The 16,489-nt window shown below is 43.4% G+C and overlaps 1 protein-coding gene across 1 annotated transcript in view; it reads left to right on the top strand.

Annotated features, from left to right (window-relative positions):
• The window catches only part of USP39 (ubiquitin specific peptidase 39), a 30,446-nt gene that overhangs the window by 808 nt on the left and 13,149 nt on the right, over positions 1 to 16,489 (top strand). Inside the window, exons 2-7 of the mRNA XM_069495213.1 lie at positions 652 to 721; positions 2,739 to 2,833; positions 4,206 to 4,342; positions 5,545 to 5,697; positions 9,654 to 9,879; positions 12,533 to 12,610. Coding sequence (XP_069351314.1) covers positions 652 to 721; positions 2,739 to 2,833; positions 4,206 to 4,342; positions 5,545 to 5,697; positions 9,654 to 9,879; positions 12,533 to 12,610 — 759 coding nt within the window. The remainder of the gene's footprint in view (positions 1 to 651; positions 722 to 2,738; positions 2,834 to 4,205; positions 4,343 to 5,544; positions 5,698 to 9,653; positions 9,880 to 12,532; positions 12,611 to 16,489) is intronic.

Here is a 16,489-nt window from a genome sequence, read left to right as displayed (position 1 = left end):
GCAAAGGGGAGGAAAGCCCACAACCGGTTATAAAAGATGCAGGTTCTCTAAGCTTAGGGTTCCTCTCGCCTGTGAGGCAAGCCACTGTATGCATGGATTGTTTTCACGTTGCCTTGTGAGAATGGACTTGAGGAACTGGCACTAATGCTGTGTTCTGGTTACTGCTAGTGCTGTAATAAACTATTTTTTGTTTCAGACCCAGTAGTCACATGTCTTCCAACAGCAACCATGAAACTGTGGCAGGCTAACTTGTTAGCTTGCAAATAGGGTAAAATCTCAGACCCTTCATGCTATTTAACAAGTGGTAGATTTAAGGATGTACATGCACAATCTTCTTTAAACTGTGCAGTACTGGCACATTACATTCAGTTTATCTTAGTATCTGTGACATATTTCATGGTACCTTTCATGCTGCATGGGATTTTTTTATGTAACATGCAAACAAAACTTTCATTAGTTATATGTATACCAGATATATTACCCCAGTGTGGGCCTTGTTCCATTAGTGGAGTTTTTTTGGATGTTGTTACCACCTCTAAAATCGCTCATCTTGATTAGTTTTTTCCATTTCTTTGTTTGTTTGTTTATACTATTAGTTGACCCTGAGTACAGGTTTCCCATTTTCAAAGCCTGTGATGATTTTCCTTTTAGCAAAGAATGGCCGAGAGGATTCTGAGGACCGGAGGAGCCGCCACTGCCCGTACCTGGATACCATTAACAGGTCAGTAGGACAGAGATGCTGAGCGTAGCAAAAAAAAAAACAAAAAAAGGGGATCTATGCCGGAGGTACATTGAACAACACATTCACAAATTTTACCCCTTTTAAAGCTTACTCCCCAGAAAATTGTGCTTCCTGCTGTGTTTAATAACCATTGTCTGTCAATTTAAAGTGGCAGAAGTACATATTGTAGAAGTGTCAGAACACATATTGTTCAACAGTGGGCACATGCTTGAAGAGCTTTTAGCTCATTTTGAATTTGTATGTTGGAATAATGGGATGGATAGTGTCTTTAAAATAACAGCAGAAAATTTAAATATTTATTGAGTACCCACTTTGTACTAGATACTATTCTAAGTACCTGGGATTCAGCAGAAAAAACACAAAAATTTGTTTGAAAGCAGAAGTGGTTTAACTTATCACCATGGTCTTTTCTCTGATTCCCAGATGGCATGTTAGAACACTTTTCAACCTATGTTCTAGGATAATGCTGTCTAGTAGAACTTTCTGCACTTATGGAATTGCTCTCCATAAGAGCTGTTTATTGTGGTAGGCACAAGCCCCATGTAGCTGTTGAGCATTTGAAATGTGCCTTATGCAACGGAGGAGCTGAATTTTAAATTTTATATAATTAAGGTTGATACTCTGTGTTGGGGGATGTGGAACCCACAGATACAGAGGGCCAACCGTAAGGGACTTGAGCATTGTGGATTTTAGTATCTATGGGGGTCCTGGAACCAATCTCTTGTGGATACTGAGGGGTGACTGTTTTTTTTTTAAGAGATGAAGTCTTGCCCTGTTGCCCAGGCTGGAGTACGGAGCAGTCATCGCTTGCTGTAACCTTGGGCTCAAGCAATCTTCCCACCTCAGCCTCCTGAGTAGCTGGGACTATAGGTGTGCGTTACCACACCTGGCTAATTTTTCTTATTTTTTCTAGAGATGGGGTCTTACTATGTTGCCCAGGCTGGTCTTGAACTCCTGGCCTCAAGAGATCTTCCCTCCTTAGCCTCCCAAAGCACTGGAATTGCAGGCATGAGGCACTGTGCCCTGCCCAGGGCCGACTGTGTTTTAAATTTAATTGTCAATAGCCACTTGTGTCTAGTGGACCCTTTATTAGACAGTACAACTCTATGGAATCATTACCAATTCATTAAGAGTTAGTATTTGAGAAAAAGTCCCTTTGCCATCTGTGGATTCAGTATAAGTAAAGTTTTTGTCCCTTACTTTCTAGCACTCACAAACCATTACTTTGTACTTGAACAAATAGATCTATTTGTAGGTATTCCCCTAAAATTCTTTAGGTTTCCCATTAATTTTTATTGACAAAAATACTTTTTTTTTTTGAGATAGAGTCTCGCTCTATTGCCCCGGCTAGAATGCTGTGGCGTCAGCGTAGCTCACAGCAACCTCAAACTCCTGGGCTCAAGCGATCCTTCTGCCTCAGCCTCCTGAGTAGCTGGGACTACAGGTGCACACCACGATGCCTGGCTAAGTTTTCTATTTTTAGTAGAGATGGGGTCTCACTCTTGCTCAGGCTGGTCTTGAACTCCTGACCTCAAGCAATCCTCCTGCCTCTCGGCCTCCCAGAGAGCTAGGATTACAGGTGTGAGCTATCTCGCCTGGCCCATTTTTCTTTTATGAAAGAATTTATTTGCTCTTTTTTATGTCCTAGCACCCCTAGAATGCTGTTGGGGCCCTGTTGCTTAAGTCTGATTTATAGCTGTTCCTCCAGAGAAAGTCACTGCAATGGAAGGTGCTTGATTGGTTACAAATATTAATACCAACGAGAAAGAGGCTCATGGGCATTTTGTGTCTGGTGGAGACACCTCGACACTGCTTTGGGGTGTGGTGGGTGGAGGTGAGGAATTAGCATTGCTCCCACAGTATATATATGGTTGTTGAACCTTTCTCTGAAGGATGCTGTGTAACATGGAATGTGGAGCCAACACTGCTTCATTTGGGTGCCCTCCTACATATCCATCCCTATTAATTGTTTGTTTTTCTGTTTTGGTTCTTTTAGGAGTGTACTGGATTTCGACTTTGAGAAGCTGTGTTCTATCTCCCTCTCGCATATCAATGCATATGCCTGTCTGGTGTGTGGCAAGTACTTTCAGGGTAAATAGATGTTATGAATTATAAACTTGTCAAGTTTTCAGAGCTAGCTGCAGATCTACTCTGGGGAGACCTTTTTTTTTTTTTTTTTAAAGAAAGTAAGCTGTTCTCAGGAATCATGTTTAATAATCCCTATCTTTGTTTCCAGTAAATTGAAATACTCTTAGAAAACCAATAGGGGGTTCTCTGGTCAAAATCAGAATACATCTGAATGGGAGAAATAATTAGTTGTGTGAAAGACTATGATCTCAAAGACTCTGGGTTTCTTTTTTTTAAAAACTTTGTTTATTTATTTATTTATTTGGGACAGTGTCTCACTGTGTTGCCCAGGCTGGTCTTGAACTCCTGGGCTCAAGCAATTCTCCTGCCTCAGCCTCCCGAGTAGCTGGGACTACAGGCATGCACCACCATGCCTGGCTAATTTTTTCTATATATATTTTTAGTTGTCCAGATAATTTTTTTCTATTTTAAGTAGAGACAGGGTCTTGCTCTTGCTCAGGTTGGTCTTGAACTCCTGATCTCAAGTGATCCTCCCGCCTTGGCCTCCCAGAGTGCTAGGATTACAGGCGTGAGCCACCGCGCCTAGCCACATCTTTTTTTTTTTTTTTTTTTTTTTTTTTTTTTGAGAACCCTTTTGCTCTAAAGACTTTAATTCTGTTCATTTCTGAAAATTTATTATTTCAGTTCATCAGACCAAGCAGTTGTTGTGTACATAGTATAGTGGGGGATTCAAAAGGGAGATGAACTACATTCTTTGTTTTCATAAGGAGTCAAAGTTGACACAAAGAAAATCAGCAAATTTATAAAGATTACTGCTGAATGTGGTACTGAGTAGAAATAAGGGCAGTAGGAGTTCAAATGCAAAAGATCAATGTTAACCGGAGTGTTTTTGTTGAGTTCATGGAGAAGATGAAGTGAACTAGCAGGTCATAACAGAATTTGAATGGTTAAGGGAGAGAGATTCCAGAAAGGAGTGGCAACATGAGCAAAGTTACATTGGTGCAGGATTGTCCTGAATGTGGGTAGTTGGAAATTCAGGATTCAGTGCTGATGGACCGTCACAGGATATGTATTGTATATGTGTATGTATGTGTACATATCATATATATATATAAAATACATATTTCAAATTTCTGATATATATGAAACTAGTCTACATATACTTCATGTTGAAATTTGTTTCCCCAATCAATATCTCATGCTATCTAGGGAATAAAGTAACTAATTGCTAATTTTTGTGATGAGAGCAGTTCATGTGGGAGATTCATTTCATGAGTGGAGTAATATTTGTTTTTGCTGATGTTAACATGTTCCTGTAGAAAATAATAAAATAACAAACCTGATCTGTGCTACGGCCTTTCTCCCTCCTCTGCAGGCCGGGGTTTGAAGTCTCATGCCTACATCCACAGTGTCCAGTTTAGCCACCATGTCTTCCTCAACCTCCACACCCTCAAGTTTTACTGCCTTCCAGACAACTATGAGATCATCGATTCCTCATTGGAGGATATCACGGTGTGTGTCCAACAGGGCTGGGTTGGGGCCAGTTCTTTGTGAGTTTTCCCAGGGTTCCTGGGGAGCTGCCCCACCCAAGGTCAGGGAAAAATCTCAGTCCCTTTGGGCTTGGAGAGGCTGCTTTACCTTAGGGAGGAACCAGGGAAACCACGTAAGAAGGTCAGAGTTCCTAATGGCGGCCTGTGGTCTTCAACCTACCCGTTATTTCTGCTTTTGACATTGAGGGCTAGGACTGAAGAAACATGGCTTCTTTGTAGTCAGGATTAAAGCATTTTTGTGGAATAAGTTATCCTTCCACCCTTTGAGGTAGGGACTTGAATTGGGCCTGGCGTGGGACAGTAGCTACTGAGCTGCATACTGGCTCCTGGCTACTTCTGACATATGAAGTAGCCACAATGGCCAGCATATCCCGTCTGTGGGCTACAGTTTGTGACCTGTGCCAAGAGGCAATCACTATACTTAAATGGAGAGCGTGGACTGTCCTCTTGGGCTTTGATTAGAGTGGGACTGTTGATTTTTATTTTCCTTTTCAGCAAGTGGTGCATATTTATGGTGCTGAGAACTCAATTTATTTTTAAAGAAAGCTTGGTGTCCAGAGTCTTTGAAATACTGCTTATTCTGTTTTTAAGAGTTTTATAGGCCTATTAATACTTAAAATTAAAATAGTTACAGACAGTATTTACGGGGAGAAACTGCCATAAATTCAAGGTTTCAAAGCAAGTTTGTGGTGACCTCTATCTGGTCTGTGACATAATGACTCTCATAACTCTGTGGCTGGAAGAGTCTGATCCTGTCCCTCCAGTCGTAGGGCATCATGGAGATCCTCAGACCGGCTCAGAGGGGAGGAGGCTCTCCTGCTACCCGAGACTTAGACTCCTGTTGCCTTCAGAGGCTTGAGTGTCCCATAGTTTCTGGTAGTTACCATGGAGGTGACCATACCTGAAGTCTGAGGAAAGACCTGGGATTCAGTGATTAGGGGTTACACACAGAGATCCCATTGTAGGTTAGCATCGTGGAGAAAACCTACCCATGTTACTTTGGTCTTTATACCTTTTAGTTGGGCCCCTTTTTGGGTGTGTGGTGTGGGACTTTCATGACCAAAGAAAGTGGTTTTCGTTTTTGCAGAAATTGCAGTTCTAGATATATCTTAGGAGCTCTGTTCATAGCTCTAAAACAACTTTGAATTTTCTTTTGCTTTACAGTATGTGTTGAAGCCCACTTTCACAAAGCAGCAAATCGCAAACTTGGACAAGCAAGCCAAATTATCCCGGGCATATGATGGTACCACTTACCTGCCGGGTATCGTGGGATTGAATAACATAAAGGCCAATGACTATGCCAATGCTGTCCTTCAGGTAGGATCAAGACAGGAACATTGATGGAGAGAGGGTAACCCAGAAACAGTATTATGTATTGGTCAAGAAGTTACTGCCTTCTTGTAGAGTACAGTCAAAAGGTCCCCAGATACTGAGTCCTGTTGAGGGTTCCACATGAGTATTTCTGTGTCTGCTCAAGGGGCTGCTGTCAAATGGTGAGGCTTTTTCCAGCCTTTGGACTCAGGGCCTCTAGAGCATCCAGGGAATAAGGGAATAGAATCTGTGTTACTGGCTTGATGTGGGATTTTTTTTAACGGCGTAGATTGCCGTTTGCTGATTTGGCCATCTGATATCTTGTTTGTGCCCATGTGCTTATACCCTGAAATGGGAAAAGCAGAAAGCCACAATTGTCTTATTTTCAATTAAAAGGTTTTTTTTTTTTTTTTTTTTTTTGAGATAGTTATCTCACTCTGGTGTCCTGGCTAGAGTGCAGTGGTGTCATCATAGCTCACTGCAACCTCAAACTCCCAGGCTCAAGTGATCCTCCACCTCAGTCTCCTGACTAGCTGGAACTACAGGCGTGCGCCACTGTGCTCGGCTAATTTGTTTTCTATTTTTAGTTGCCCGGCTAATTTTTTCTATTTTTAGTAGAGCCGGGGTCTCGCTTTTGCTCAGGCTGGTCTTTAATGCCTGACCTCAAGCAATCCTCCTGCCTCAGCCTCCCAGAATGCTAGGATTATAGGTGTGAGCCACAATGCCTAGACATTATTGATGAATTATAATTTATTTAACTGTCACCTATTCCGGTATTAATGCATCTAGGGCCTAGATTCTAGGCTATAGGGTGTTTGTAGCAACCTAAAAACCCACCAACAATGCAAAGGAGTGTTCTTTCATCTTGCATTGTCACTGTTACCATTAAAAAAAATTTTTTTTCTATCTTGATGGGTATCTCCATTTAAACTTACATTTTTTGTATCACTTCTAAAGGTGGTTATTTATGTATTTTTTCATGAGTTGTTGGGCTTTATGTGCTTATTGGTGGTTCATTTTACTGAGCTTTAAGAAATTCATAATGGCTCCTGCCCCGGGGGATGGGAATGCTCCACCCTCTCCAGGAATGCTCCTGGGGTACCCCATTTCCCTGTCCCCCCCAAAAATAAATAAAATATGTAATAAAGATATTAGCCTTTATCTATTATATATGTTATCATCCAGTTCTTATTTGGCCTTTTTTTTTTTTTTTTTTTTTTTTTTTTTGAGACAGAGTCTCACTCTGTTGCCCAGGCTAGAGTGAGTGCTGTGGCGTCAGCCTAGCTCACAGCAACCTCAAACTCCTGAGCTCAAGCGATCCTCCTGTCTCAGCCTCCCGAGTAGCTAGGACTACAGGCATGCGCCACCATGCCCGGCTAATTTTTTCTATATATATTTTTAGCTGTCCATATCATTTCTTTCTATTTTTAGTAGAGATGGGGTCTCGCTCTTGCTCAGGCTGGTCTCGAACTCCTGAGCTCAAACGATCCGCCCACCTCGGCCTCCCAGAGTGCTAGGATTACAGGCGTGAACCACCACGCCCGGCCTCTTATTTGGCCTTTAAACTTTTTTAAATGGTATTTTTGCCATAAAGAATTGAGTAAACAATTATAAAAGCTTATCTGTTAGATTTGATATCTATTGTTGGTATCATTCCTAGTTCCCTGGAAAGGTCAAATTTGTAGGTGGAGAGAGTTTTCAGACCGTGCCTCTTACAGCCTTTTGTGGCTTTGTGAAAACTGTTTTAAGATGGTCAGATAGGATTTGGATTTGGTCAGGGAAGTTAAACATCTTGCCTTTCTGATGAACTTTAGTTCACATAGAAAGGTCCTTTTATTTACAAAAATAAGCAGATGAACTATCTGTGATGATTTTTCCGCTAAAATAGGATTGAATGGACCAGGTAGTCCATCCAGAGGCTTGATAATTCCTCTCTGAGGATACCTACTGCTAAAGCCAGAGAGCAGCCTCTCTCTACAAGGTGGATAACTGAGAATTAGGGTAAATTTTATCCATACTCTTCTCTTTATGAGAGTAACTTTCTTTCTTTCTTTCTTTTTTTTTTTTTTGAGACAGAGTCTTGCTCTGTTGCCCAGACTAGAGTGAGTGTCGTGGCGTCAGCCTAGCTCACAGCAACCTCAAACTCCTGGGCTCAAGTGATCCTCCTACCTCAGCCTCCCAAGTAGCTGGGACTACAGGCGTGCATGCCCAGCTAATTTTTTTCTATTCTTGGTAGAGACGGAGTCTCTCTCTTGCTCAGGCTGATCTCAAACTCCTGAGCTCAAGTGATCCTCCCGTCTCCGTCTCCCAGAGTGCTAGGATTACCGACGTAAGCCACCAAGCGTGGCCTCTTTTTTAATAATTATTCTCTAAGCAGGAAGTCCTTGCTTCTTTAGCTGTGCTAAGCTTGTAGAGGTTTTCCTAATTCCCTCTATGGTTATGGTGCTGTCTGTGATCTGAGTTGTGTTCTCCAGAGATGCCTAGATTTATTGTATTTAGCAGAAACCATTCTATCCTGCTTTCTAAATGGATTTCCTCAATGAAGAAACGTGTTCATGGTAAGCACAGGTTTGGCAAGGATTCATGAACCCATCAGGAAGGACTTCTTTTTTGTTTTTTGTTTTTTTTGAGACAGGGTCTTACTCTGGTTGTCTAGGCTAGAGTGCTGTGGCGTCATCATAGCTCACAGCAACCTCTAACTCCTGGGCTCAAGCAATCTTCCTGTCTCAGCCTCCCAAGTAGCTGGAACTATAGGCACGTACTATCACACCCAGCAAATTTGTCTATTTTTCGTAAGGCAGGGTCTTGCTCTTGCTCAGGCTGGTCTTGAACTCCTGGCCTCAATAGTCCTCTTGCCTTGGCCTCCAGGAGTGGTTGGATTACAGGCATGAGCCACTGTGCCCAGCCTGGGAAGGACTTCTTGATACTGCATTTTTATTTAGTGTCTGGTCTTTGGTCCCCCTCCCAGTTTTATAGCTTGGACTAATGAGTATGTGTTTCTTTCTGAAACTAATATGATATAGTTGGCCTATATTTTTGCTTGATGAGGTAGAATTTATTTTTGTTCTCTTAAATCTTTTGACTATTTTTCATCATAACAGAGTACATTCACTTTTATATACAATAGTATGGCTTTATTATAGGAAAACATCAAATTTTGTTCAGATGATTTTCATATTATTTTATTTTATTATTGTTTTGAGATAGGGTCTCACTTTGTCACCCAGGCTGGAGCACAGTGGTCTAATTATAGCTCACTGTAGCCTTGAACTCCTGGGTTCAAGGTGATCCTCCTGGCTCAGCCTTCTGAGTAGCTGAGACCACAGGCATGCACCATCATGCCCAGCTAATTTTTTTTTTTTTTTTTTTTTTTAATTTTAGAGCTGGATTCTTACTATGTTTCCTGGACTGGTCTCAAACTCCTGGCCTCAAGTGATCCTTCTGCCTTGGCTTCCCAAAGTGCTGGGATTATAGGTGTGAGCCACCGTGCCGGGCTTCATATTATTTTAATGTGGAGTTGAGAGATGGAGAAATTGTGTTCTCCGGATAATTATCTTCTCCTCAACCAAAATGGATGATGACGAAAAGAGTATTTGAATGTCTAGCCTTAAGTACCTTATGAATTTAAATATTGTCATAGGCATAATTAGAGTTAAAAAAGAAAATTATTAAATAAGTTGGTCAGTGGATAGGGATTTAAAGTTTTTTTTATTTTTTAACTTCTTTATGATATCTACATCAGCAAAATATGTATAGAATTGTCCTTCATGTGAAACTCAATGTGAAGGGTATTTCTATAATGTGAACTCTGGGTAGGTTTCTCTGAGGGTCCATTTACTTTGACTCTTTAAGGTCATTACAGACACATCACAAGGTTCTATTAGAAGAACTTTAGTTGGAAGAGCTTGGTTCTAAGGGGTCCTGCAAAGGGACTTTGGTTTAATCAGCGTGTTTGATTTTAGGCTCTGTCTAATGTTCCTCCTCTTCGGAACTACTTCCTGGAAGAAGATAATTATAAGAACATCAAGCGTCCTCCCGGGGATATCATGTTCTTGTTGGTCCAGCGTTTTGGGGAGTTGATGAGAAAGCTCTGGAACCCGCGGAACTTCAAGGCACATGTCTCACCCCATGAGATGCTTCAGGCTGTTGTCCTTTGCAGCAAGAAGACTTTTCAGATCACTAAACAAGGTAAGGAGCAAGTCATTCATGTTCCTCTGACTTCAGGACAACAAAACTAGTTTGATGAGCAAATTTATTTTCACTTTTCAATGGATCTTTTTTTAATTTTTTTGAGACAGAACGTCTCTCTGTTGCCTGGGCTAGAGTGCCGTGGCATCAGCCTAGCTCACAGCAACCTCAACTCCTGGGGTCAAGCGATCCTCCTGCCTCAGCCTCCTGAGTAGCTGGGATTACAGGCATGCGCCACCATGCCTGGCTAATTTTTTCTATATATTTTTAGTTGTCCAGCTAATTTCTTTCTATTTTTAGTAGAGACGGAGTCTCGCTGTTGCCCAGGCTGGTCTCGAACTCCTGAGCTCAAACGATCCACCCGCCTTGTGCAATGCATCTTGATAATAGCCAAAAGTGAATGTCCAGCAGATAGTATGGCCCTGCTCAGAGTCGCAGGAGATTCCAGCTGAACAGAAAGTTTATCTTATTTGGTAAACTAAGCTGTATGGCTCAGGGGAAAACTAGGCAACTGGGAAAGGCACCAGCCCTGTCACCTATGCTGCTCATTTTGTCATGTCCCACACTAGGCTATTCTAATGAACTATTTTGACCATTTTCATCTCTCCAAACCCAGTTTGTTATTGCCTTGTGGGTAAAATGGACACTAACTCTTTGTACCTGAATGTTGTAGCATCCATGCCAGTTTAGTCAATATTTATTCATGGTCCCAGGTTTTGGAGCAGGGATAAGAAACATGATTTTTCTCTTTGAGGAGCTCTCAGTCTAGTGGGAAAGATATTTATGTCAAAAAGTAATCACAGGGTGTTAAGGGCTGTGGCAGAGGAGACAGAGTGTGCTATGGGAGGGAGCATGGAGCAAGGACCCCCCCAGTTGAACATGTGGGACATAGGTCAGAGTGGAGAATGAGCCCCTGAGTTTTAAGTAGAGGAAGAGGCAGGTCAGGCCTGGGTATTCCAGGAGTGGTGGCACAGTGGGTAGAAATGGGAGGTGCCTGGCACAGACAGACTGCATGTAGCTGGACCCTTGGATTCCAGGGGTCATTGGAGAGCTGAGCTGGAGGTCTGGTGGGAGGGACCAGATACCACTGTAAGGAGCTTGGATTATATCCTGACAACAGTCGGAGTTAGCGATGGCATTTAAGCAAAAGTGTGACATTGGATTTATGTTTTAAAACATATTCTGGCTGAGGAGTGGCTTAGAGGGGAGTTTAGTAGTAGCTTTTAAGAGTCTCTTGTACTTAAGGAAAGGAGAAATGGGGGGAATGAAAGTAGGATTTGGGGCCCATGGGACCCTTGGGGCTTTAGGGTAGTAGGAAATAAAATACAGTTTGGATTGGATAATATATATTGATCAGAAACTCCATGATTTATTCCCAAATGAACAGAAGTTATTAAGCCATTTGAGTGTGGCTGTTGATGGTGTTTAGTAGTTTACAGTATGGCCAGTAAAATCTGAGTTCCTCACCCTTCTGAACAGGTGGCAGCCTGATTTTGTGCTGTGTAGGACTATTGGATTTCCAACAGCTAGGGTGGCTAGGATATCTTTTGTTTATAGGGACATTTTTGTTTCTGGATCAACTTTCTGAGATCCTAGGTTTTTATATTAAGGCTGCAACAAGGTGTGAAATTTTTGTTGAGAATGAATTTTTTGTGAACCATGGGTAGATGGTTCAGTGTCAGCATTCACAGTGCTCCACAGATGACTCCTGGCCTGGAGGTGGATATAGAGTTGAGGCCTTTTAGCTTTTGACAACATTGGAAAGCTACAGCGTAATTGCTTGTAGAGATGCAGAAAAATCAGGGTGCCCTACGAATAAACTTACCCAGTTTCTTCCATCATAGCCACTGTTAGGTGTGATAGTTTTGTTGTCAAGTAGACATAGTTTCCTTAATCTCTGAGACCTAGCAGGTTATCGGTTGCTTAGTGTTTAGATGTACAAAGAGGTTCTTGCTGTGATAGCATATTGTCACATTAAAGCATTCTATGTGAGGGGAATAAAAAGAAAGTCATTTTGTGAGACTGTCAGAGGCTTTTAGGATTAAGGAATGAAGTTAAGGAAGACATTTTAGTCTTTGGGATTTTAGTTGGGCGAGCAAAGAGGAAGTAAATAGAAGCAAATCTTAGTGGGGAAGTAGGTTTAGGAATAATCTCGCAGGCTCCTTAGACAGCATTTTCATGCATTAGCAGTGCTGCCCACATGCTTGTTCCCAGAACCCTTTGCTCTCAGTGCCCCTAGATGCCTTTCGGTCCTGGTGGTAGGAAAAATTGCCGTCCTGCAAGACAGGAATAAGCTAGAGAAGGGAAGAAGGAAGTCCGAGCTTATTCAGGAGAAGTAGATATTGATGATCATTATTCATTTGTTTCGGTCATCACTGGATGATGAGATACGAGGTTGGGGTAGAGATGATGATGGAAGGTTCTAGTATGGATCATAGAGCCTAGGGAGAGAGGATAGGTTGGAAGTGTAAGAGCTTGACCTTGAGGCGTGCCAGCATTTACTGATCAGATAGAGGAGGATGCACAGAGGATAGCGTGGTGTGGCCAGAGAGGAAGGAAGAAAACCAGGGATGTGGAGTCATTCACCCAGCACGTGGTTTGGGTTGCTCTCACGCCTCCAGCTTCAACATGTCCACCCTTCTTTCTTTTCTAGGGGACGGAGTTGACTTTCTGTCTTGGTTTCTCAATGCTCTGCACTCAGCTCTAGGGGGCACAAAGAAGAAAAAGAAGAGTAAGTTACATTACTTGTAAAAAGGAGCTCTTTCTTGTTTGCTGTCTTTTTAAAAACTTTGCAACTTCTCATCCTTTTATTCTTAACTGTTTATCTTTGTGTGCATGTGCGGGGAGGAGTAGTATCTATTATATACCCAGGCTAAGTTTTCTTTCTGAATAGGCCCTTCTTCATATTTTTTGTTAGACTATGGTTATATTCCCAACAGTTTTTTTTTCTTTTTTGTAGAGATGGGGGTCTTGCTATGCTGCCCAGGCTGGTCTCAAACTCTTGGTCTCAGATAGTCCTCCTGCCTTGGCCTCCCAAAGTGTTAGGATTACAGGCGTGACCCACTGTGCCTGGCTGCCCAATGGTCTTGGTTTTTTTGGTTTTTTTAAATTAAACTCCTCTCTGTTTAATTAAGACATAAAACAACATCAGCCTATGTGTCCGCAAGAGGGGCCAGACACCCAGGGTTGTGGCAGCATGGCAGCTGACCCCTACATCCATCACCCACCCGGTGTCAGCTGGAGTCCCTCTGTCCATTTTATTGCCTGGTACTCAGCATCCTTGATGGAGGGCCTTCTGCTTGCATGCTGCTGGTGACTTGCAGCTCATTGCCTCTGGGGCCAGGCTGCCTGTATTCAGGCTACTTAGCTGTGTAACCTTGGTCCAGTTCTTAGCTTCTCTGTTCCTCAGTTTCCTCCATCTATACCTAGAAGAATGAGAATGGCATCTGTGGTGCAGGGTTATTTTGGGGATTAAGTGAGTTCACACACACAATACTGGGGACAGAGCCCAGGGTGTCAGCTGTGTCTCTGCACTTGCTGCTGGATGCCTCTTCCTAACTTTTCCGTCATTTGACAGTCTGTTCACCTGTCCCTCAGCTCCTGTGGGCCCCACGCCTGTGCCTTGAGTGACCTGTAGGACACATATTGCTGGGTTCTAGACAGTCCTGTTCAGCTCATCCCCGGGACTGGGAGGTCTGAGGAAGGAGCCTGGCTCTATTTGCCCTTGTGTCTCCAGTGCCTGGCATGAGTGCTCGCATAGGTGTGCACCAGCAGGTTTCTTTGAATGAATGAATGAATGAATAATATGAATAATTCCTTCTTGGTCTTTTTTGGGCTCCAGAGAGTAAGATGAAGAGCAGTGAAGTGCTAGAAAATGGCCACCCCTGGCATTAGGAGATCCAGTTAGAATTCTAGCTCCCTTACAGTGGACGATGGAGACCTGAGGGGTGGGAGTGGATGATGGGAGGTTGCTTGGTGGGTACTGCGTGCCTTGCTTCAGTGATGTATGTACTGAAGGCCCTGATGTCACCGCAATACAATATATCAGTGTAGCAAAATTGCACTTGTACTCCATGAATATTACAAATAGAAAATAAATGGGCATGGGGCTCAGATCCAAGGTTACTTGGGTCTGAGTCTTCTAAAAAAAAAAAAATAAATAAATGGGGCTGGGTATGGTGGCTCATGGTTGTAATCCAGCACTTTGGGGAGCAGAGGCGAGAGGATCGCTTGAGGCCAGGAGTTTGAGCCTGGGCAACACAGTGAGACCCCCGTCTCTACAAAAAACAAAAAAAATTAGCAGAATGTGGTGGTACATATTGATAGACTCTAGCTACTCCGGAGACCAAGCCAGGATTGCTTGAGCCCAGGAGCTTGATGTTTGAGCAAGCTATGATCGTGCCACTGTACTCCCACCTGGACGACAGAGCGAGACCCTATCTCTTGTTAAAAAAGGGGTGGGGGGAGCAAAAGAATTTCAGTTCCGTTTGTGAGGTCCTTCTCATTGCTTGGCCTTGGCCTTCCCATCTGCAGAATGGGTGCCACACTGGTGCCCTCAGTTGCCTGCTCAGTACCCATTTCTTGCTACTTCCTTAATAATAGAATGTTCTTTTGGGGGAGGAGCTGTAGTTGTTTCGTCACAGGTGAGAATAATCCCTTTTCCAGACTCCCTTGCAACTGGGGGTGGCCATGGGACCTGAGCCAGCCAATGGAATGCCCACAGGATCTCTGGGAAGTCAAGCTTGACACTGGATCCTTCTTCCCCACTTATTGCTTTGAACTTGAACATGTTGTCTAAAGCCAGTCTGCTAAGAGCAGAGAATGAGCCAGTCCTGCCTGCCTCCAGACCCCTCCCTGTATGACCACCATAAACCCCCATTGGTTTAAGCCTCTGGTAATTGGGGTCTTCTGTTTCTGAGAGCCCAGGGCATTCCACATGAATGCAGCAATGTCACCATGCACAGAGGCATGGAGAGCAAAAACCCTAGCCCTACACAGAGCAGGTGCTCAATAAGTGAATAAGCATGTGAGCCTATTCACGCCCAGCCTCACTCGCCATCCTGCTGACCTGCACGGATTCGAGAGAAGCACAGGCTCCACTGTCAGAACATGCTGCAGAATGGACCCTCCAGGGCAGACCCAGAAACCTCTAGTGTGTGGTTACACGGGAGAGAGAGCAAAGTGCCCTGCAGGCCCAGCAGAATCACTGGAGGTCAACTGGGGAAAGAATGGCAGAAGCTCTGGCCTTGAGCAGGTCTTGGCAGACAGGCATGGCTTTGTCACAAGCAAATTTGAGGGAAGAGCGGTCCAGGTAGAGGGGCCGGCAGGTGGGGAAGCCAGGGCAGGTACTCACTCTCCCTGGCACATAGGGATACAGAGGGGTCATGGGAAGTCATCTTGACAGAGCAGGATAGGTGGGAGGGACCCAAAGTCAGGCCACAGCCTGGCTTCATTCTGTAGACCAGCATCCCCAGACTTCTGTCATCTGTGTGTTGTGTTGCAGAGTCATACCGCCTACCCTATTATTTGCTTCTTACACTCTCTTCAATTCAGTTTTCTTTTAAAAACCTAAACAAATTTATCTGTGGAGCTTGACAAAAAACTAGAAAGCCAGTACCACTGACATCACCAGAAAGTACCTTTGTTCCTGGGATTAAACAGATTTAGTGATCTTTTTAATAAGCAGAAATGAATATAATTGTGCCCTGGAAATCCTGACCCAGTTTGAAACCGAGAGGCTGGGCAGCATGTTGTAGACTCCTAGTGTCCTGCCAACATAAGAGTTAATGTGGTCTGCCTGGCTTGTTAGGCAAGTTAGAAAGGCTTGAAGGTTAAAGCAGAGAAAGCTACTTCCTCACCTTGAGCCTCTAGCTGGAGGGATGAGGCTGGCCTCCCACAGATTGTCAGACTGGGATCCCTCTGTCCCTCCATCCCTCAGCATCCCTATTGGCTTAGCAGTAGTTGGACATTTTTCATGAATGCCAGTTATAACTATTAGCTTCTAGACTTCAGAGCTAGGTGAATCATTTTGGAGACCCAATGCAGTTTTCTTTCTGTTTTCTGATGGCTTTGACGATATCTTGACATGGGGTTGTGGCCTGGTGTTCTTTCCACTAGGTGGCCCTGCCCTTCCTACCAGGTGTCTTCAGCCTGTGCTCACCTCTGAGTTCTAACTTGTGTCCTGTCAGGATTCTAGAACCTGCTTGTGCTTTCTGTTTTGTTGCTTTGGTTCTGTTCTGGCCCATTTTCCTTGTGTGTCCAGTGCAGGCTGGACATTGTCTCTGCGTGCAGGCAGTGTATGGCTATGGGAAGTTCCTTGGCTGTGCCGTTTTGCCTGTGAACTTTTTGGGATTCATGTATCTCCAGGCTCTGTAAACCATTCATTCATTTCAAGCAGACTTTTTTTCTTATGGGCCAGGCCTTGTGTTGGAGGGCCAAAAGATGCTTGTGGAGGAGACAGAAAATAATTATTTACACAGATAATTATAAAGGTACCTTGGTGGTATATGTTATAAAGGGAAACTTCTGGCTTAGTGAGAGCTTTGGGTTTTATGCTGGAAGATGCTGTTTTATTTCAGAAATATAGAAGGTGGAAATGTATTTTGGACGA

This window comes from Eulemur rufifrons, chromosome 19 (genome assembly GCF_041146395.1).
Source record: "Eulemur rufifrons isolate Redbay chromosome 19, OSU_ERuf_1, whole genome shotgun sequence".
Classification (NCBI taxonomy): domain Eukaryota; kingdom Metazoa; phylum Chordata; class Mammalia; order Primates; family Lemuridae; genus Eulemur; species Eulemur rufifrons.
Note: the sequence above shows the minus strand (reverse complement) of the source record. Positions and strands in the feature narration are given on the sequence as shown.